Source organism: Mesoplodon bidens (genome assembly GCF_964165515.1).
Source record: "Mesoplodon bidens genome assembly, chromosome: 10".
Taxonomy (NCBI): Eukaryota; Metazoa; Chordata; class Mammalia; order Artiodactyla; family Ziphiidae; genus Mesoplodon; species Mesoplodon bidens.
In genome coordinates this window covers 45,489,530-45,513,717 of record NC_138172.1, presented here as the reverse complement: position 1 = coordinate 45,513,717, position 24,188 = coordinate 45,489,530, and the positions used below count along the sequence as shown (strand labels likewise).

Sequence of the window (24,188 nt, the reverse complement as noted above, 5' to 3'; positions counted from 1 at the left end):
ACGTTTATTTTTGCTAGATACTGAGCTAGGGCTTTCTAAGTGCTTCAGTCTCTGAGAATTCTCTCTGTATCTCACTTTTCCTTAACAGATATTTGTAAAACACTGTGATCTTTTTTTTGGCGAATCTCATAGGCTTTTCTTTCATCAATGTATTATCATAGACAAACAAGCTCTAGGGAGGCCAGACAATAAATTCCCTTTCTATCCTCCTGGCGTTTTCTGTGAAATAGACAAACAGCACATACAACGAAAACAACATGCTTGTCTTAAGTGCTGTAGTTTATCCTACAAAGTAAATTCTAATCAAGTTAAGGAATCTGATTTTTTTTTAAACTGGAGCAGGATCAGCAAATTATAGCTTGTGGGCCAAATATGGGACACTGCCTGTTTTTGTAAATAAAATTTTATTGGAACACAGCCATGCCTATTCATTTATGTATTATTTATGCCTGCTTTTACATTATGGAGACAGAGGTAAGTAGATGCTATAGAGACTGTGTGGCCTGCAAAGCCTAGAATATTTACTATTTGGCCCTTTATAGAAAAAAGTTTACTGACCCCTGGAATAAAGGAATATTTAGAGATTGAAGTATTGTCCTTAAAAAACTATCACTTTTGAATCAAGGCTATTTTCCCTTAAGTAGCATGAAAAAATTCTTCTGTTACAAACAGATGACAATTTATAACTAGGTTTGATGAGATAAAGTGCCTAGAAACTACTGAGTGATTGGTGTCTACCTTTTTTTAAAGATCATTAAAAATCATTGTACATTAAATCATTAATGCTGAGAAGATAACTAATGAGGCATATATGAAAGATTACAGTGTGGCATGCTAATAATTTAACTACAGGGAGGATTGGTTACATTATTTCAGCCGGCATTGCCTATTTTGACAGTCTTTATAATAATTGTGAATTTTAATAAAATTTTACATTTATAAATATCAGTCTGAGGTTTTACTTGCTACAGATCAGTGAGGCTAAGCTAATAGTCATTTGCAAAGAAGCCTCATATTTCTTGTGTTTAGATGTAGTTCAGTGTATTAAAATGAGTATTTAGTCATAATATTTTTCGGTCACAGAATTTAAGCAATAAAACATGGGGCTGCAATGCTCCATATCAGGGTAGCAGTTTAAATAATTTTAAAATAATTAATAAATTATCTTTTCATTTTTTAACAGACTTGTGGAAGAAAGCAAACTGATCCCACGCATTTTTGATGTAATTCTGGTAAGAGAAGAAATGTGTGTCTGAAATTCAAGTGAAGTTTAAAAGTTTTTAAAGTTTTCACCACGTTGTTTGGTTGGGTTCTAACCCTAACTCTGCCCAGAAGGATTGTGTGTCCATCATGTCACTTAACCTTATTAGGCCTCAGTTTCCTTGTCTGAGCTCTTGTCCAGCTCTGAGATTGTATAGGGACGCTGTTTAATGACCTGCCCTCTTTCTGAAAATCCTTTGCATTTTATTTCTATAAAGTTAAAAATGTGTTATCTAATATAGAAAGAATACTGTATCTGAGGTTGGTTTGTGGAGGAAGGGAAGAATGATGATCGCTGTGCTTCAATATGAATTTTCTGATTTTCACCATGAAGCTCTGACTTTGTCATCACTGGGTCAGATCAACAATTTTATGCCTTTGGGAAGAAGTTGTCTTCTTCAGAACGTAGAATAGCTTAGCTTCCGTACACCATTTTTTCCATTCCTAGAACACAACTTGTTTGAAAACCATCGGTTAAAGAAAACCTTTCCTCTCTGGTTCCTATGTGTAGAGAATAAAATGGGACGAAGGGTTGGCTTTTCTCACTTCTGATAAATCCCTATTTATACTAAATACAAATCTGAGAATTAGGCTGAAAACTCAGTTGGTACTTATAGCAAGGGAGTGCCCTTAGCCAAAGAAGTGTTCTCTTGTACCTGAGTGGGTTGTCCCCGCTTTACCAAAATGTTTCCCTCCATAGCTGACTGACAGTGCAAGGGACAAAGGAGGGGGACATGTCTGCAGTCAGATCAGCCGAACCTGCCTTGGTCATCAATAGAGCAATAGCTGTTATTGTCTGATAACCCTACAAATGGAAGATTAGCCCTCTTTAATCATCCTAAAACATTAATCTACAAGTTGTTTGTGTGCTGATAGGGCTGTATGGTGAAAACATTATTTTTCTTAGCTGCAGATTGCCCTTTTTTTTGGTGGAGAGCTGTTGGGTTTGCTGAGCTCTTTGAGTTAGGCGGGGAGTAGGGGTGGGCATGGGTAGTATTCCCAAAACACGCTCCAGTGACAACAAGATGACCCAGAGCTGCCATGCTAAGAGGATTGAATTGCTTCAAATAGTCAAAGGGGATTTTAGAGGCAGTATCAGGAGAAGAAAGGGAGAAAAAGGAGATGAAGAACCGTGGAGATCATCAGCTGTCTAGTGGAGATTTTTAAGCTTTGCCCAGTGGTATGTGCGTCTCCCACCTTTAGTAGGACATATATTACTTGCTAATTCGTTGTGGAGTTGGATTTGTTTTTGGAGGGCCACGGGTGCCGTTAATGTTGGGTTCGGCTGCACGGTTGGGCAGAGGGCAGGAGCCAAAGCTGTCCACATTCAGCCACCTCTGGCTTGAACTTGAAAAGAGACTTGGTGCTGCAGACAGAGAGAGCTGGAGCTAGACTGGACCTTAAACTCATGGATGTGACTCATCCCCTTGCTGTGCCAGGAGGGCTTCTGACCTGCTGAGGTCAATACAGCTCCTTTTGTGGCTGATAGAAAGTTCTCTACCCAGCCTTTGGCAATCATCTCAAGGTCTAAAATCCCACACATGGAAAATTCTTCCTTGTACGTTACCAAAACCCCTCCATATGTGGTGAATCTGTATAATGAGCACCTAGCAAGGCTTCATATTGTGCAAATGTTTAACTGATTAATGCCACCATTGAACCCCCTGTCATTGTGTTGTAGCTGTCGTTGGGAGTGCGTAGAGGTGACATATACTTTCCAGGTCAGGATTTCAACTTGTCCTGAGCCCTATGACCTCGGAGACATTTCTGGGATGAGGCTTTTCCTCCTGCCGGAACAGCTCCATACTCAAGTGTTTTGTAGGCCCTTATTTTGAAAAGAGGTCCTGCTGCTAAGAAAAAGTAAAGAAAAAAAACAGTTGGAAATCAGTTGGGGACAGGACTTTTGATGTATTTGAAGAACATTATTGAATCCCTATTCTATTTTTGTCTTTCTTGAGTTGAATAATCTCTACTTTTTTCTCTGTATAAATATGTTTTTAATCAATGAAGTATCTTTGTAGCAGTTATCCTATGAACTATTACCTTGTCCTTTCTAAATTTTTGTCACCGAGCTAGACATAATATTTTATTGATTCTATGCTGTACTTTTTTTTTTCCCCTCATATTTTAACATTTCTGAATCCAGGCTATACTTCCCAAACCAATGACATTTTACAGTTGCTTTCAGCCAGGTGACCTGGTTGTCATTGCCTTAACCAATTCATTTCAGTTTTATTTTTCTTTTTATTAGTGCCCAAGAACGATATATTAGAAAAATATATGTCTAAGTTTAAAAGAGCTCTTTCAATAAAAATAAAATGAAAATTCTAAGTAATAAGAAACCATGCCATAGTTTAATTGAAAGCATTTTTCTTCTGTAGTGCTTGATAAAATAATGGTGTATCTTAGAACTGATGGATTCCTGGATTCAAGAAAACACAGTGTATACTTCAGTTGGGTTTGGTTTCTAAGTTCAAGGGCCTAGGTGGTGTCTGGCATATATATAGCAGCTTCTAGCAATGGTTTGATCAGAACGAGACATAATGAAAAGATTGTACAAGACCCTTTGGCTACTGCTTGTGTCTTTTAGCCACTCATTAAAAAACAAAACAGCATTTGACTCATTTAGCTCGTGGTCCACTGTGACCTCTTGATGATTTTTTTCTTTACTCTTAGCACATAACTGTTTTCCATTTTCGGTTTGATGTACTTAGAGCCTGATAACGGGCTTTATAACATCGTTCTTTTCTAGAGTTCCTCATATGATATGCTCTTACCCACAGTGTAAGACATCCTCTTCTAGATGTTTTTCATTACAAAGCAAAACTGTTTCTTATGGTGGGCAGGAATTGCCGTCAGCTTCTATGTCTTTCCTGCAGGCTTGGAGGAAGGTGAAGATAAAGGCAGCAGAATTCTAAATTTGTCATCCTGTTTGGTAGGAGGTTTCTCAAGGGAGAAAGAGAATACTGTGAGCTCCAGGGGAGGGAGTGATTGGCTCTGCTCCATGTAGGGAGAGGAGTTTCACAGAAGAAGTAACCTTTGGGGCTTCCCTGGTGGCACAGTGGTTGAGAGTCCGCCTGCCGATGCAGGGGACACGGGTTCGTGCCCCGGTCTGGGAAGATCCCACATGCCGCGGAGCGGCTGGACCTGTGAGCCATGGCCGCTGAGCCTGCGCGTCCGGAGCCTGTGCTCTGCAACGGGAGAGGCCACAACAGTGAGAAGTAACCTTTGAACAGGGTCTTGAGCGGCTTGTCATGAGGAGAGGGGGCATTCCAGCTTTGGGGATGGTGAGTACTTAAATGTGCCTGCACCAGGGCCGTGGAGAGATGGTGGGGAGTGAGTAGTTTGGGACCAGATTCCCGCAGAGCTTTATACTGTGGTTCTTTCTTATTTGTTGGCTTTGCAAATAATTTATGCTTTTCAAAATCACGGTCCTCTAAACAAACTAGTGGTTACCAGTGGGGAGAGGGGAGGGAGGAGGGGCAGTATAGGGGTAGAGGATTAAGAGGTACAAGCTATTATGAATAAAATAAGCTGCAAGGCTATATTGTACATGGGGAATATAGCCAATATTTTATAAGAACTGTAAATGGAGTATAACCTTGAAAAAATGTGAATCAATATCTTGTACACTAGTAGCTTATATAATATTCTACATAAACTATACTTCAATTTAAAAATTAAGAAAAATCAGGATCCTCTATTTAAAAGAAAACTTTTTGAGCCCCTCTGCTGCTGGGGCTATGTGCAGTGAGGAGGTATGCTGCCTGGCCATTGGGGTTGGGTCTGGGAGAGGATCAGGATTAGGGTCATGGGCTTTTACTGAAAACTTGAAACAGGTTGAAAGCTGGATTCTGGGAGTCACCTGTAAGACTCCATGAGCGAGGCTTCTGAGATCAGCCAAATGGACTGTGGGAAGGGAGCTTAAAAGATAGAGCCGGTCTCAGAGGTCTCGTCTAAGGGTCCAGGAGTTCTAACACTACATTCAGGCTAGAGAACAGGCAGGATATTTTTAATCCTGTGTTCCAGCTGCAAGTGTCCCCACTCTTGGCAGGCCAAGTGGTGGGACGAACCAGGTAGCTGGTAGCTTGCAAAAGGGAGCTGTCACAGAAGCTCAGTGCTGCTTCCCTGGCAGACACTGCATTTTCACTGACAGTACAAGGCAGCTGTGTTGGGGGGAGTGGAGGCTCAGTCAGCCTGCATTGAATTTAGCTGACTAGATCCCCACATACAGCCTTAAGGGTCTACGACTCTAAGGCAGTCTGGATCTGCTTAATAAATGCGGGCCCCTGGAGAAAGTCAATCATAGGAGGACCTGGTGGCTTGGTTTTGAGTGCAGAGTTGCTGGGCGAGCAGGATGGAAAGCATTCTTCTTTCTCCTTTGCCACTTTCCGAAGAGTAGACATTGCTTTTAAATGTGTCTTAAGTATGAATTTGGACGGATCAGCCTTTGGGTTTTGCTAAAACTCTAATCTCTCTTCATTTGATTTCAGTGGTTTATGTTTTGACCTACTTCCGTAAATCATTTTAATGCCAAGTAATATGGGCAACCTGTATTTTATTGGAAAAAAAAATCTATATTCATAGCAGATTTTCCAATATGTGCCAAAATATTGCTGTCATGATATTTTATGTGTCTATTCCAGAGCAGACAATTAAAGAGCAATTTCATTGGCAAATGTTAACAATAAAAATGGGATTAGCAGCCCACGAGTTTGACAATTATATTGTTTTAACAGTTCTCGAGGACAGCAGTTGAAGCAAGCTTGAGTAAATCTTTCAAGTCAACTGTATCTTTAGGAAAGAGTCTCTTTACCGACCTTTGGAGCCTAAAGGATTTAGTCCCTGAAATACCAAAGTAGTACAGACTGGTAGCCTCATCACATTTAAGGAATGTTTCCAATCCTGAGTGTTCATCAGGCTTCTAAAATTACTTTGCTCCATTCTAGTTGCAGCCCATCTAATGTGAATTTGTTCTTAGGGTTAAAATGACAAGTTACTTGTAAGTTTAAGCATCTGCATGCTTGTGTCCAATATGCCATTAATAAGCTGCTGCTCTGCACTTGAGCATGAGTTTCTAAAATAGAAAACATGATTTGATTAAAATTTCAAAATGCTTGACTTAGGAAGGTACTTTAAAAGTTACACAAAGAGTACTTACTGGATGCAGGGGATAAATCTGAATCTTCAATCTACATGGATGCCTATCAGGGATTCTGCAGATTGTAGGATGGAGCTCTATAGCCAATTCCTGGTATATACAAAGATGATTTTATACACTGCTAACATACTGCCATTAAAGTATGTACTTCGAAGTGTTTTGTTCAGTGGGGGTGAGGAAGGAGATGGATTTGCGCAGATCTATTCTGTAAACTGATATTTACAGAATAACTCTCTGGGGCTAGTGTGCAATGTATTGATACTGGATTGAATGAAGTGAAGTTGCCCATACAGCAGCTGAACTAATGACTTTGCTCTGATCAATACCATGTTATCTGGTTAGCTGAATAAATGGGTTGAAGCTAAGTAAAATAAACTTCTATCAGCATACTTGGGCTAAAGCATGACTAGTTACTGCATAATCAGCCCAAATGGTTTGAAAGAAGATGGACTGTATTAAGATAAAAACTACATGTTATATCCACTGAAAAAATGCTAAAATAGGGCTTAGGATATCTTTGGCCAATTACAGGGCATATATTGGGAGTGTGTTACATAGGGCTTCTCCCAAGTCCGTGTAATCTTGTGTGTTATCATCATCATTCTTGTTTCTAGTTCTGCTCTAGTTCCTGGGCTTCACTTTGAGGAAACAGGTACTATTCCCTCTTCCTTCTCTGTAAGGAGATGGTCTAGTTACAAACCATAGAAGTAGAAAGTGATAGGATGTCAAATAATGTACTTCCTAAGAGTGTTAAGCTTTTGTGTTTTTTGGTTTTATTCTTAATTGATCGTGGGATTAGACTTGTGAAGAAGTAAGGGTAAAATTAGGGCATAGCAAATAAATGAAACCTCAACAAGAATGAGTTACAGACCAGTGAAAAGAGATGCATGGTCCAATAAGGTGTTATAAGGGAGAATCAAGAGAAAAGAAACACTGGATTAAAGTTTGAACAAGCAAAAGAATTAGTATAGTACTGGAAGGAGAGGCGGTGTTCTTGTTTGAAGGTCTGTGAATCTTAGGTACTTATGTGAGCCTGTCCCCCTGCACTCATCTCATTGCCTGTGCTGTTGATTAAATCTCTCCTGCAGACCTGCGCTTTTCAATATGGTAGCCAGTAGCCACATAAAGCACAACGAGCACTTGAAACATGGCTGTCTGAATTGAGATGCGTTCTAAGTGTCAAATAGATACCAAATTTCCAAGGGAAAAAAGAGTGTAACGTAGCTGATTAATTTTCCTGTATTGATTACATGTTTAAATGGTAGTCTTTTGGATGTGTTGGGCTAAATGGAAAATTATTAAAATTAATTTTATCTGTTTCTTTTTTTTCACTGCAGCTTTCAGAATATTAAAAATAGGTGGTTTGCATTATATTTCTGTTGGAGAGTGCTGCAGTAGGTGATTTCCTGTCTTGTATCCTCAGTCCCATTGTGACTTTCACTTCAGGAGGAAACTGCTCTATGTACAACCAAACCGCGTTCGTCCCCAGCACATTGCCCTCCCTGCTTTTTGTTTTTCAGTACGTTTTGATTTATTAGTGAACAAGTGAGGGAAGTGAGGCATGGCTGTTATATTTAGACCCTTTCTTCAAGAGTGCAATCACAGCTGACCTTTCTCCCCTTGATGGTGGATTGGAAGATGAAACGGTAGGAAGGGCCAGTGTTCTTCAGTATAATGTACTCACAAAAGGCAGTGTGGTTGTAGCTCCCCTGAATTTTGGCCATGACTAGTGATACCACTCAATTTTACTTCTTTTCTAACTCTGCAATATCTGAGGACAATATCTGAGGATGCCCAGTGATTGGCCATTGGTCAACTTTGGGTTCAGGCTTGTGTTAAAATGCCCACTGTGGTCATCAGGCCTTGTGCATTCTCACTACTCCAAAGCCCTATGTGTTTGGGGCCCTTTGATAGATGGAACAAAGTAAGATAACTTGTGGTATATACAAAGAGGTACTGGAAGAGCCAAGTTTAAAAGCAGTGATCATTCATTCTCAATATATGACCAGTGAATGTTATGTTATCTCAAAGTTCCTCAGTAGGTAAATAAACCCCAGAAGTTTATTCGTGAACAAAATTATTGAGATACCCACTTTTTTGAGAATGTGGAAATATCGGTAGAAAGTTACTAGTTTTGATTAAAGCAGCAAACATCTACTAGCATTTGCTTTTTTTTTTTTTTTTTTGCGGTACGCGGGCCTCCCACCGATGTGGCCTCTCCCGTTGTGGAGCACAGGCTCCGGACGCGCAGGCTCAGCGGCCATGGCTCACGGGCCCAGCCGCTCCGCGGCATGTGGGATCTTCCTGGACTGGGGCACGAACCCGTGTCCCCTGCATTGGCAGGTGGACTCTCAACCACTGCACCACCAGGGAAACCCTAGCATTTGCTTTTGATGCTCTTTGCATTTGTTTTCTTGGATGAGCAAGAAAAAGCAGAATTTATGTGCTTACCCCTCACTGCAAAGGATTTTCAAGCTGAGCCAGGAAATCTGATGCAGTAAAGCAGTGTATAGATTTATGGGGAAAGGAGAGCTTTTTAAATAGCTCTAGCAAGTGAATTGAATTTTGGATTTATTAGAGGTACCAAATTGGAGAAACACTATGATGAGATGCCAGTAAGGGCAAGTTATTACACAGGATTTTTTGGTTTATTTTTTTCTGACAACAAAAACAATACATGCTTATAAAAAGTTCAAATCATACAGAAATGTCTAAGATAGAATGGGAAAGTCTTCCATAATATCACAGCCTACAGCTTGATGCATATTTTCCTCATTATTTTTCATGTATGTATTTTTTAAAAAAATATTTATTTATTTATTTGGCTGCACTAGGTCTTAGTTGCAGCATGTGGGATCTCTGTTGTGGCACACGGGATCTTTAGTTGCGGCATGCGGGATCTCTAGCTGCGGCATGTGAACTCTTAGTTGCAGGATATGGGATCAAGTTCCCTGACCAGGGATCGAACCCAGGCCTCCTGCATTGGGAGTGTGGAGTCTTAGTCACTGGACCGCCAGGGAAGTACCCCACATATGTATTATCTCTCTCTTCTTTTTTTAAACAAATGGGACCCTACTAAATAATATATTTTATATCTTACTTTACAGTGTTCATGCAGCAGGGTGTGTGTGTGTGTGTATGTATATGTATGTACACCCATATGTATTATTTGTTCTATTTGATGGCCATATAATATTTTTTGTATTAGCATAATTTATTTAGCCAATCCCCACTGATGGACATTTCAGGTTTTCCCCCCAACTTTCTGCTAATATGAGAAGCATTGAACAGAGAATATCTTTGTACATCTGTGTGAGTTTCTATAGGATAAGTTTTAAAAGTTGCATATTACGCCAAAGTATATACATCTTTTGTATTTTAATATTACTCTCTGAAGTGGTAATATAAAATTCCCCACGCAGCAGTAGTATGAAACAACTCCTGCCTTGCCATACTCACAACTGAGTATTACTGGTCTTTTAAATCAGGGGTCCCCAACCCCTGGGCCACAGGCCAGTACCGGTGGTCCTTGGCCTGTTAGGAACCTGGCCGCACAGCAGGAGGTGAGCAGTGGGCCAGTGCGTGAAGCTTCATCTGTGTTTACATCTGCTCCCCATTGCTTACGTTACCGCCTTAGCTCCGCCTCCTGTCAGCATTATGGTGAGTTGTATAATTATTTCATTATATATTTCAATGTAATAATAATAGAAATAAAGTGCACAATAATGTAATTCACTTGAATTATCCCAAAACCATACCCCCAGTCCGGTCCGTGGAAAAATTGTCTTCCACGAAACCAGTCCCTGGTGCCAAAAAGGTTGGGGACCGCTGTTTTAAATTGTCAGTTGTTTGTATTTTGACCTGTGTGCTTTTTAATATCAGAGTCAAATTTATCTTTTTTTTTGCTTATAGCTTCTGTTAGGAAAGAACTTCTCTTCGACAAGGTTATAAAGTATTAATCCCTCTTTTATTCTATACATTTATGGTTTTATCATTAAATCCTAAATCTTTGCTCCAAAATAACTTTGTTGTGAGGAACGACTACAAGTCCAGCTTTTCTCTTCCCCATACCTCCCTCTCACCATCACCAAATTCTTTCAGTGCTGTTCATTGATGTAATTCATCATGATGGTGACTTGAAATGCCGTATTTATCATTCATTCACTATATTTTGTTTATTGTCTGTATTGACATACAGTAAGCTGCATATATTAAATGTATCAGTATAATTTGATGAATTTATACATAAATATTCAATCAAGATAATGAATGAACATACCCGTCATCACCAACATTTCCTTGTGCCTATTTTTAACCCATCCCTCCCTAGCCCCATTCCTGTCCCAAGCAACTATTAACTTACTTTGTCTCTGTAGATTAGGTTACATTTCCTAGAATTTTATATAAACTAGTAATAAGGGATGGACTCTTTTCTTTTTTAATGAATCCCTGGCTTCTTTTGTTGAGTGTACTTACTTTTTCCTATGGAGAAAGCATTATGTCTGATGTGAACCATTGGGTTTTGTTAGAATCCTTTAGCAGTTTGAGAAGTTCCCTTTCATTCCTAGTTTGCTGAGAGATTTCACTGATGGATTTTTTTCTTCACCTATTAAAATCATCATGTAATTCTTTAAAACATTTTTTAATATGGTGAATTTATTGATTGATTTTTGTATGTTAAAACAGTCTTGCCGCCTGGAGTTAAAACCCATGTGATCATGCTGTATTTTTTTAATATGCAATGCTGGATTTGATTTAGTAAAAATTTTAAGTATTTTTGTGACTATGTCCATGAAGAATATTGTTCTATAGTTTTCTTTCCTTATAATCTTTTTTCTGATTTTTGTATCAGGGTAGTGTTGGCCCCAGGGAATGAGTTGGAACATGTTCCCTCTTCTGCAATTTTTTGGGAAAAATTTTCTTTTAGAATTGGTATTTATTTTCTCCTTAAATGTTTAGTAAAAATAACCAGTGAAGCCACTTGGGCTTGAAGTTATCTTTGTGGGAAGCTTTTAAAGTACAAATTCATTTTCACTACTGGATAGAGGGTTATTCAGTTTATTTCTTTTGGTATCTTTCAAGGAATTTGTGTATTTAAGCTGTGAGATTTATTGGCACGAAGTTGTTATGGTGTTGCCTTATTATCCTTTTAGTGTCTGAGAATCTATAGTGATGCCTCCCTCTCATTTCTGATACTGCTTTTTTGAACAGTGATGAAAAATTGAGTGTTCCCTTTTTTTCCCCTCTGATTTAGTTAGCTAGAGGTTTACTGCCTTTATTTGCCCTCTGAAAGAACTAGCTTTTGGTTTTATTGATTGTTTTTCCTATTTGTTTTTTCATTAATTTCTGTTCTTTATTACACCTTTTCTGCTATTTCCTTTGGGTTTCATTTTTTGCTCTTATTCTGATTTTTTAAGAGATGCTGAGGTCATCAGTTTGTGACTTCTCTGTTTTACTACTATAATCATTTAGTACTATAAATATCCCTCTAAGCACTGTCCTAGTTTCAATTTTGATATGTTTTATGTCATTTTCATTTAGTTCAACATAATTTCTAATTTCCTTTGTGATTTCTTCTTCGATTCATGGATTATTTAGAAGTCTATTATTTAGTTTTCCCATATTTGGGGCCCAAATGTATTTTTTATTGATTACAATTTAATTACATTGTGGTTAGAGAATATACTTTGTATGATTTGCATCCTGTACAATTTCTTCAGACTTGTTTTATGGCCCAGTCTATGGTAAATGTTTCCTATATACTTGTGGAGAATGTGTAACTGCTGTTGTTGGTTGGAATGTCCTGTGAATGTCAATTAAGTCAAGTTGGTTGTTAGTGTCGCTCAAGTCTTCTGTATCTTTACTGGTTTCCTGTCTACTTGTCTGTCACTTACTGAGAGAGGGGTAATTAATTGTGTCTTTGGCTATTTCCCTTTCAGTTATATCACTTTTGTTTTCTGATTTGAAGCTCTGTCATTCCATGTAAAAATTAAATTTGGGATTATGTGTCATTTTGAGGAATGGAACTCCTTATCATTAATGAGATGCTCCTCTTTCTCCTTGGTAATATTCTTTGTTCTAAACCCCACTTTGTGTGATGTTAGTATCACCACTGCAGCTTTCTTTGATTAGTGTTAGTAGGCATATCTTTTCCCATCCCTTAACTTTTAACCTGTCTACACCTTTGTATTTAAAGGTGTTTTCCCGGAGATAGATGTACTTTGATTTTACCTCTTTATCCAATCTTACAATATTAGTCTTCTATTTGAGGTGTTTAGAACATTTTCATTAAAAATATTTAAATCTACCATCTTACTACTAGTTTCATGTCACATCTTCTGTTCTTCTTTCTCGTTTATTTCTGTCTTTTCCAGCCACCTTTTGTATCAGTTGAGTATTTTACCTTTTAATGGTTGGTGTAGGGTTTACAATATGTATCTTTATGTCAGTTTGCCTACTATCATGTAGGTAATTACCCTGATGTAATGATTACCTCCCAATATACTACCAGACAAAGTAACCAAGGGTCATTGGACATAGGGGATCACAGATCAAATAAAAACTCACATCACGTGATTTATTGACCCAATTAAGGGCGTATAGTGAGAAGTAAGGTGTAGGGTAAATTAACACCTTTTAATAGGGTGCAAGCAGAGTGAAGTACACTCCACCTGAATCCTGAGGAACAGTGTGTTCGTATGCTCTCCCCCTTCACCCCCAGGCTGCATCAGGCTTCCTCAGAGTTGCGTCTGAGGAACAGGGCCCACCGACGGCAAGTATCTCAGGCCAACAGCACATACTTGGTGCGACATGGATAGTTGGCCCTGGCCGTACTTGCCTGTGAACTTGCTGACCATCCATGGGTTTTATTTGTGTTTCTTAAGCAAAGGACACACACACCTGAGTAGATGTCACCAATGTGTGGCTTAATTAAAACTTCATGTATTGGTATCTGCTGTTTTAGTATTTAGTGTAATATTTAGTGTATCATGACTATTTAGGGCCCAGATGTCTTATGTATGTTTAATGACTCGTGAATACTAGGTATATTCTGGTCCTTTCATCCATTTTTATTCATCTCTAGCACACTTATGCTCTATCTTTATATGTCACGTCGTATGGGCATCAGACATTCCATTTTTTTTCCATCTCAGAATTAAATCCTCCATGTAATATGGACGTGTACGTCACACCACTCCGTGTCTTATGTGAGAACCTTTCAGCAGCATACTTCTATTTGTAGTGGCTTCTTATCACCTACATCATGAAATCCAGTTCCTTCCGAACCCTGAATGATCTGACTGTGGTTTCCTGTCCCGCCTCATGTCATCCTCACTTTCCCTTCCTGACTGTGCTGTCACCATGTTGACAGCTCAGTTTACTGAATAGGCTACGCATAGGCCTCCTTTTCTCCTCCCCAGGACCTTTGCGTCTACTAGTCCCTCTCCCCAGAATGTTCTTCTCCCGTCTCCTCGCATGGCTGAGTACATCTCATCCTTTGAATTTCAGAGACCTCTCTACCTCGTCCGCACTATGAGAATAAGGGGCCACACCTGTCTCTGTAGCCTCACCTGTCATCTGGCACAGAGTAGCCTTAGGTGTTACGTGGCTATATTATAGTTAAGGTATAATGCATTATTATTTCGAATGTCGTGCTAGATTTAATACACAAACTTGTAGAAGGGTTTTTACTTAAGTATTTGTAAATGTATGAAATTGGTCTGTAGTTTTCATGTCAGGCCTACTACTGTTCTTAACTTTATATTGGGATATAGCTTTAGTTTCATAAGAAACTGGAAAGGTGGCACAGAGAGGTCCTGTGTACTGTGCTCAGTTTCCCCCAGTGGTTGTAGCACACTTAACTATAGTACAGTATCAAAAGCAGAAAATCTACATTGGTACACCATGTTCTGCATCATTCAATTTGTGTACATTTTTTGAGGGTTGTTTTATGGCCAAGGATATGGTCTTTTGGTTTATGTTCTGTGGATGCTTGAAAGGAATGTGTATTCTGCTGTTATTGGTTGAAGTGTTGTATAAATGTTGATTATACCGTTTTGGTTGATGGTAGTGTTGACTTCTATATCCTTGCTGATTTTCTTTCTAGTTATTTTATCAGTTGAGGAGAGAAGGGTGTTGAAGTCTTTAATTATAATTATGGATTTGTTTCTTTCCCTTTTCTCATCTCCCAGTTTGTATTTCCATGTGTTTGCATCTCTGTTGCTTGGTTCATACATATTTAGGATTGTTAAGTCTTCTTGGTGATTTGAATCATCATGTCATTTTACCATTATAATTTTGTCATTATGTAATATCCTTTTAATTTTCTTTTCTCTAAAGTCTGTGTTTTCTGATATCAATATAGCCACACCTGCTTTGTTTTGATAAATGTTTGCAAGGTATGTCTCTTTCCATCCTTTAAATATTCAGCCTCCCTTTATCATTATAGTTAAAATGAGTTTCTTATAGGCAGCATATAGTTGGGTCATTTTTACTTCTTGATCCAGTCTTCAAATCTGTCTTTTCAGTGATTTATTTAGACCTTTTATATTTAATGTATTGATGTTAGATATTAAGTTTGCCATTTTATTTTTCTGTTTTTCCTTTTTTGTTTTTGGTTGTTTCTCTGTTTTCTTTCTCCTGCCTTCCTGTGGATTACTTGAATATTTAGTTATCATGTCTCCTTAATCTTCTCTAGGCTGTGGCATTTCCTCAGACTTTACTTGTTTTTGATGACCTTGGCAGTTTTGAGTATTACTGGTGTTTTGAAGGATATCCTGTAATTTGAGTATGCCCAATTTTTTTTCATGATGAGATAGTTATGGGCTTGGGGGAGGAATACCACAGAGGTAAAGTGCTGTTTTCATCACATCATATCAAGGGTACATGCAATCAACAAGACCTGTCACTGAGTGTGTTAACCTTGATTATGTGGCTGGGATTTGTCAGGTTTCTCTACTCTAAAGTTACTTTTCCCCCCATTTCCATACTTTACTCTTTGGAAGCAGGTCATTAGGCACTCAGAGGTTGGGGATTAAGTTCAACCTTCTTGAGGGCAGAGCATCTAAGTAAATTACTTGGAATTTTCTATACAGGAGATTTATCTCTTCTCCTCATTTAATTACTTTTTGACAACTTTAAAATTTCTCCCCTGGTTATTGGCTCTTCAGGTTTTTTTTTTTTCCTTCTTTAATTTACTTTGGAAATTTGAATTTTTCTAGAATATCCAATCCATTATTTATTAAAGTACAGTGTGTAAATATTTATTTTCATATTGGACATTTACCTTTCTTCCTAATTTGGTATATTTGTGACTTCTCTCATTTTGTCTGCATTAAGATAGTGTTTAATGCTTTTTTCCCCAAATCACTAGGTCTTGGATATTTACCAATTCAACTGATTGTATTCTATTACATTAATTTAAAAAATCATTAATCATTCCTTTCTCTCTTTTTTTTTTTTTTTTTTTTTTGCGGTACGTGGGCCTCTCACTGTTGTGACCTCTCCTGTTGCGGAGCACAGGCTCCGGATGCACAGGCTCAGTGGCCATGGCTCACAGGCCCAGCCACTCCCCGGCATGTGGGATCTTCCCGGACTGGGGCACAAGTCCGTGTCCCCTGCATTGGCAGGCGGACTCTCAACCACTGCGCCGCCAGGGAAGCCCCCTTTTTCTCTTTTCATTAGAATTATTTTGTTCTTGTCCTGGTCTCTTGATTTAAGTGCTTTTATCCATTTATCAATTTTCCTTCTGAGAAATAACAGGCGTCAGTCAACCTGAGCTACATCTGTTTCCTGAGTGTGTGTCAGGGAGAGAAGTGGAAAGTGGTATTATGTGGAGTTTTGGGGCGTGACCTGTGGCCATCATTGTTGTTCAGTCAGTTGGTCATCAGGCACTGCTGGGATTAGAGAGGAGAATGAAACACAGGTCTTGGCCTCAGTGAGCTCACAGTTTACTGTGGAGGCAGACATAACTCGATAGCTATAACACAGAATGGTGTAAATTGTAACAGAGACACAGTGGGCCAACTCCCTGCTGTGGGGTGATCAGCGCCCCTTCCCGGAGGGAAGCACACTTGGGCTGAGCAGGAAGTGTTGCAGTTTGCACATTGGACCATAGTTACCAGCAGAAGTGTGTATTTGTTCTGTCTGCTCCCTTCCCCGAAGGGCGGGCGTGCCTGTCCTTCCTGTGCTTGGATGACTCTGTTCTCCTGCCAAGGTAAACTGGCAGTGAGTCCTCGTCTCTTTTCCCAGCTGTCTCTTCTGAGGATCACCTGGTCTCTGTTGACCAGGTCAGAGACCTTTGTCACAGGTGCTCACAAAACCCTGTCCTTCTTCATAGCACTTGTCATTTTGCAGTTTTATGCTTGTTTTATGTGATTAGTTGATTAAAAGTCTACCACATGATTACTGACTTCGTGAAGCAGGAACTATGTCATATTTGGTTGCCATCATATCCCTGCACTCAGATCACTGACTGGCACATAGTAGGTGCTCAGTGAATACCTACACAGTCGAGTGAGTGTGTAAGGGGGAGTGGTGGTGGATGGAAGGAAGGTGCTTGGGGTCCACACCCCTGCCAAGGGGTTCAGACTCTGCTTCTTGTCCTCTGTAAGCCTCAGAAGAATATTAACCAAGGACTTGACATGGTTCAATTTAGTTTAGAAGGATCTACCCGGGAACCATTTGTGTGGAAAGCACATTTTACAACACGTGAGTAAAACAAGCAGTGTTAAGTAGATAATTTTTATTTTTGTAGCTATTAACCAGTAGTTATTATTCACTAACCTTCCCATTTTGAAAATGCCTTTTCTGAGCAGTCTTTTTATATGTTAATGTAGATTCTCTCCTGTGCTGTGGGTAGGAGTGATGTTGAGAGTTTTTACCTATGAATATTGTCTCCACCCACCGAGATGTCCACGTCCTAATTCCTGAAACCTATGCACATGCTAGGTTGCTGGGCAACGGGAATTTAAGGTTGCAGGTGGAATTAAGGCTGTTAATTAGCTGACCTTCTGATAAGGAAATGATCTGGATTTTATCCCCGTGGGCGCAGTGTAATCACAGGGTCCTTAACTGTGCAAGGAGGAGTCCTCAGGGATGAGAGCAGGGCTCCCCGGTCACTGGTGGCTTTGAAGGTAGAAGGTGGGGCCCAAGGGATGCGGTGGCCTACAGAAGCTGGAAAAGGGAAGGAGACAGGTTCCAGGAAGGAATGCAGCCCTGCCAACATCTTGATTTTCAGTTCTGTGAGATCCACCTTGGACTTCTGACCTCCAGAACTGTAAAATAATACTTTTGTGTTAAGCTGCTAAGTTTGTGGTTAATTTGTTACAGCAATAACGGAATACTAAGGGAATATCGCTTACTATATTTTATGATAAGCCTATCATGAGGAACATCCCAGAGTAGTCTTTGTAGAAGCAGCAACTGAGACTGACTTGGAAATCTGCTTGGGTCTTTTTGTGTTGGTGTATTTGGTGGGTGATACAAATATCCACATATATTTGATGTTTTCTTAGATTAAGACTCACATTATGATTCTTGATCTAAATTGGTTGAAGCAGAAAAAATGTTCTTTTTTTATTCTGATGATGCCCCACATTATTGACACGTGAATACTTCCTGCCGCACAATATAACTACGGCAATTTCTAGGTTTCGTTGTAAAAATGATTCATTTTGCTCTTCATGACAGGCTTTCGTTTGAAATATATTACTCATGTGCTCTGGGAGATTGCTCACATACGTCTCTCTCCCCCCGTTTGGTCTCCTGAGATGCTCTGTATCTGTTGAATCATTGGAATTTTATTTTACTTCACTATAAAATGTTTTATAGTTTTCCATAGCTCCAGTTGAACTACTTTTTAACAATTAATATTTTAGAGGGTTTAGTTTAGAAAGTATGCAGTGCTGTAAACTGTTTAGATAGATGCCGGGGGTTGCAGCTGAAGCCAGGCCAGGCCTTTCTCCCTGCAATGGAGGCTGCTCAGCCATGGGGTGGTGAGGTCAGCTGGGACCAGGGCGAATCTGCTTTGATTGGTTTTGCATATTGGGAATACTTACAATGTTTGTTGGGTCCACTCAGCCCTCAGGGGCCTTAGAACTCTTAAGGTTTATCAGCTTGGGTCCTTTGGGAAGTCAGGGATTGCCAGTAATGAAAGGCATGCTTAGAAAATAGTTGGTTTTTTTGTTTTTTTGTTTTTAGGAAGTGGTCATTGTTTTTTTAATTTAGGGAAATACATGTCAAGAGGCATGTTTTGGTTTTCACTTTTTGCCACATGGTATGTTTTGCCAGTGTATCTCCCTTGGTCCACACAGAGAAAAGAATTCTTGGATCCTGTTGAGTTGCCTCAAGAATCCTTAAGGAAGGCCCAGCTACCGAAGAAGAGTTAGCTCTTGGGTTGGCTTTGGATGGCACATGGGGACATATGTCCCTTAAGCCTTTTCCACGGTGCCCCGCCAGAGGGTGGGGAGATACCAGAACATCTGGGTATCTACTCTGGGTGGGACTTCCCTTCTCAGTCACCTCCATGCTGCCTGTGAACAGGGGCGCTCAGTGGATTTTACCCCTGACTCCTAATTGAGGACTCTGCAGGTGTGGCCTGTTCTCAGGCCTGGCCGCCCACCCGGGGAGCTCCAAAGAGACACTCGGGTAGGATGCTACCTCTGTCTCGAGGGTGGAGGTCAGGGATGCTATGGTAGCATCCAGTACACAGGGCAGGCCCCAACAAAGACCTCCTTGGCCCCACATGTCAGGAGTGCTCACGTTGAGAGAGCTTCCCCTGGAATCTGGCTCCTCCTTTCCTTCCCACATCTTCTGCTGTCATCATTCTCGGTGACTTCAGTTTTCGTGTAGGTGGCCTTCAGTACCTCAGCCGTCTCACTTCTAATGTTCTGTTCCATCCCCTGCACGTACCTCGTGTGCCCAGCCTGGGGACACATTTCTAACCTTGTCCTCGCTCATCAGTGAACTCCCTTCACAGTCTCACTCCAAGCAGCCCACTCTGACTGCCCCTCCTGTCCTTCCAGCTCACCTACTGTGGTTCTCTCAGGAGCCCTTCCGCCTCCTGGGGGTGTCCAGACCCTTGATGCCGCCAGTCTCACTATCTGCCCGTCCCTTGTGTCCTCACTTGCCTTTCTCTGCTCCGTGATCTATCCATCTCATGCCCTTGGACCCCAGTTGCCTTACCGCCCCCCTGCCTTCCCTGTTCCTTACCTGTCACAGCCACAACTTTTATTAAGCACAACTCTTCTCCTGTTTTCCATCAACCCTAACCTGATAAATTGCTGGAGAAAAACACAACCATACTGACTATACTGGTTTCTCTTTAACTGACTAAATCTCAACTGGGAATCCATGGTGCTCTGTGTGTTCCCACCCTTAAACGACAGCTCCCACTACCCAGCGTCCTTTAGCTTCATTGAAACATTTGCTCTTCCAGCACCAAAGCTGCCCACCTCTAGGCACGTGTACCCGTCTCCTTCTCTTTCTCCCCCACCGCCCCCTTGATGGAATGACTAGAATAACCCTGCTTTTATCAATGGCAAACCAAGTCTTCGGCTTCTGTTCTGGGCCCACCCGCTCTGGCCTTTGTAAGGTTTTTCTCTCAGCAGTTGTCTTCTCTGGCTCTCTTGTTAGGAAATAGTAGGCATGCTCTTCTTCCCACACTCCTCTGCAAGCTATTACTTAATTTCTCTTAGCACCCTCGTAGCTAAATTTCTTGAAAGAGTTGTCTTTGATGCTCTCTTTTTTACCTTAGGTGGTGTCCTTAGCTACCCTGTAGGTTTTTGTTTCACTTCTTTACTGAGATTGTACTTGTCAGTGTCAGCAGTGACTTTCACACTTGCACATCCCATGGTCTCTGTTGTTACTTCCTTGACCTGAAAACAGCTCTTGATAAAATTGCCTGCCCTCCCTTTTTGAGACCATTTTTGCCCTTGGCTTCTGTGGCACCACCCTCTCCAGTTTCCCTCCCACCTCCCTAGCTCCTGCTTCACAGGCCCCTTTGCAGACTCCTCAAGCTGTATTTGACCTCAAAGATTCAGGGTGCTTCAGAGCCTGTCTTGGGACCCCTTCTCTTTTTTATCTGCATACTTCGCCGTAAGTAAATCTATCTATGTCCATAGCTTCAAATACTATTGCATTAGTAATTCTCCATTGACTGCCCTTTTTAGGATGAATAAACTGCCTTTTTAGCCTGCTCAGTGCCCCAGGAGGCCGACCCAACCAGCTAAGCTACATGACCTGGTTTCCTTAGCCTCTGGCTTCTTTGGGGTTCTGCCAGTAGGAGGTGCTGGCGTGATTGAGGGCAGGAGGAGAAAGAGGTCAGGATACTTAGTTTCCTCATTCCCTCCCCGCCTGGTGGCAGTCCTGGCAGTGGCTGAATTCCTTTATAACTGCAATTCCTGTCTGGGATCCCCTCCTCTGTGGCTCCCGCTCCTCTGGGGCTGTGGCAACATGATCCCTTTCCCTTGTCACTTCGGGCCTAAGAGTAGTCACTGCTGGTCCCTGGGTGCTTCACTGCCCCTGCTGGCTCTCTCCAGCTTGCCTACGCATCTGTGAAGAGTCCCTTCACTCTGCATTTTCAGCTAAGTCCTTTTGAGTGTGCCATGTGTCATCTCATCTGGTCAGTGCACCACCTGTAATCTGATAACACTATCTGTATCTGCTGCAAACTTCCAAATCTTATGTTCAACCTTGATCTTTCATTTGGAGCCCAGAGTCTTGTGTTGAGCCGCCCATTTGAAATCTCCACATAGGTGTCTTAAAAGTATCTCAGACTTCACCTAGGCAAAGAGGTTTTCTGATTCTGCGCCCACTGCCCTTCCTCACCCATACCCAAACTGTTGCTTCTATAGTTTTCTCCATCTCCGTAAAATATACCTCTCTCCATCCATATAGGACGATCCCAGATTATATCTCTTCTTCTTCTAAACATACCTCCATTTGCCTACTTTCTCCATCTCTGTTACCACCACCGTGTCCAACTCCCTGTCATATCTCACCTGGATTGCTGCGATGTGTCCTGCCTGACTCATCTCTCTGCTTCATCGTTTCTTTTTCTTACTATCCGTGCTCCAAATAGCAGCCAGATTTTACCTTCTTAAAATGAAAATTATATATCCCTCTCCAGTTTAAAACCTGTCAGGGCTTGACATCCCACTGAAAATAAAACCAAACCTCTTTACTCAGACTCACAAATTCCACGTCATTTCTTCCTTGCACCCCTCACCACTTGCCCCATCATCTGCTTCAGCCACAGTGGCTGTCCTCTTTCTACAACTTGTCAACCTGATATCCACTTGGGACCATTATGTGAAGTTCCATTTGCCTAGAATGCTCTCCCCTCACCTTGGTATGGCTGGTATCCACTTATCATTCAAGTTTGTCTAAATCTTACCTCATCTGGGAGGTGCTTCCCCCAACTGACCTGGTATTTACTTGGTCACTATTTATCAGATCACACCATTTTAATTCTTAATGTGGCCCTTAATACTTTTTGATATTTTTGTTGCTTATTTGTCAGTTTTGTGTCTCCACTCAGTAAGATTTAAGCTCCATGAGGGCAGGGATCTTCTTTGTCACATTCAGCACTGAAACCCCAGCACCTGGAAGAGTGAGTGACATTACTGGGAATTGTATTTGTTTTTCTATCGATTGCCTACTCATGGCCTTGCCCATTTTTCAATATACATATTTATCATTTTCTTAGTGATTTATAAGAGCTCTTTATATGTTAATTACGTTAAATTTATCACATATGACCTAAATATTTTCTTAGTTTGTCTTTTGATTTTTAGTCGTATTTGTTGATCTTAGACATTTCAGATACTTTTGGGGTCACATCTATATACTTTAAGATTTTGGTTTTGATATTAGACTTTAAAATAATTTCCCTGCTCCGAATTAGAACAACATTTCTCTCTCTTTTATGGTTGTGATTTTATTCTCTAACATTGAACTTTTGAATCTACTTAAAATTTGCTTTGGAGTGTGATTTGAATTAAAGATCTAAAATTGTCCTTTCTCCAATATTTAATGATTTAACACATATTTAGGGTGTTTAGTATATACAAGGTGCTTTATACATATTAACTTCTAATCTTCATAACAACCGTATGAAGTAGCTTGCCTCATTGTTACCATGAAGAATGCAGAGGCACGGAGAGGCTAAGTACTTGCCCAAGGTCACAGGATGGTAAGAGTCAGTTCTATCCTGCTCCGGAGTTTTGTACTGTTAACCATTACAGTCTGCTACCTCTGTTACTGTTAAATATTCATTTCTGCACTGTTTTGTAAGTAGCCCATCCATCTCTACTGTTTGGAAAAAGCCACTTTTAACATGATGTGAAGGTATATACCTACTCAGGTCTCATCACAAACTTTCTTACCTGCTTAATTGTTTTAACCTCTATTGTAGTGAAAGTACCACACTTAAAAATTTACGACTTTCATTTAATCTTTTCCTCATCCTTCTTCTTCAGGTGTTTTAGTATTGTTATACATTTTTACTAAAACCCAACTTTATAGAAAAATAAAAACCTGGACCATCTCTATTAAGGTTGTCTCAGTTCCATAATTTCTGGCTTTATTATAAGGAACCATGAACAGACTCTTAGTGGGATATGAGGAATTACTTTTTCACACTATGATGACTCAACTCTATGGCCACTGCAGGTCGAGTCTTCATTGGACATGAGATTGTAGTGTGAGCGTGATTAGCACAAGGCTGGTGACAGAATAGATGCTCAATTATTATGCTATAAATGTAGAAATGAGAATAGTGTGTCAGTCTCCACATTCTTTTTCTAATTTTCATTTGTATCCTTTCTGTCAGCCTTACATATTTAATGAGTAATAATGATTTTACTCAAATGAGATGAGGCATTGAAATCTATCCTCTCGTGCCAGTTCCTTTTGGGGAGAGAAAAATGCTGAGTTTCCAGGGTTACCCCTTCCTCCTCCACTGCTATTATCATCCCTACTGGAATGGATCAGGAGAGGCACCAAGATGTCTGGTTTCTCTGCGGGGACTTTCAGAGATTTTATTTTCAGAAAACTTTCGTCATTAGAGCCTAGGCAATTTGGGTCCACAAGAAGAAGTTTAGTAGCACAAACCCATTGTTTCTTATAAGGAATCGTTATGTAACCCATTGTTTCTGAGAGAAATGGAAGCATTCATTATATGAAATACTAGTCATTGGAAACCAAGATGAGCAGGGAGATAGAAAGAATATCATTGGGTAACCTTTTGTTCTATTGAGATTGGCATTATGTATGGCATCTTTCCAAAACCGATCTATAAATAAAATTCCATACCTTTTTTTATTATGCTGCATGCTTTTCTTTAGGTCAGCCTAGCTACAGAATGGTTTATATCCTAGGGATGAATGATGTTGTTCCAGGAAGAATGTTTTCCATTGAGTATTTTCATAGAATGTTCCATATATCAATATTTGTAATGGATTTCTTATGATGAGGCTTTGGAATTGATGTGCTACTTTGAGGACCACATTGTTTTCTTTTTTTTAAAAATTAATTTTTAAATTTATTTTTGGCTACATTGGATCTTCGTGGCGGTGTGCGGACTTTCTCTAGTTGCCGTGAGCAGGGGCTGCTCTTCGTTGCGGTGCATGGGCTTCTCGTTGCAGTGGCTTCTCTTGTTGCGGAGCATGGGCTCTAGGGCATGTGGGCTCAGTAGTTGTGGCTCACGGGCTCTAGAGTGCAGGCTCAGTAGTTGTGGCGCACGGGCTTAGTTGCTCAGCGGCAT

General features: G+C 40.4%; 1 protein-coding gene across 1 annotated transcript in view; it reads left to right on the top strand.

The window, feature by feature from the left end:
* The window catches only part of ULK4 (unc-51 like kinase 4), a 550,770-nt gene that overhangs the window by 256,116 nt on the left and 270,466 nt on the right, over nt 1–24,188 (top strand). Inside the window, exon 29 of the mRNA XM_081246952.1 lies at nt 1,184–1,232. Within this exon, the coding sequence (XP_081103078.1) occupies nt 1,184–1,232 (49 nt within the window). The remainder of the gene's footprint in view (nt 1–1,183; nt 1,233–24,188) is intronic.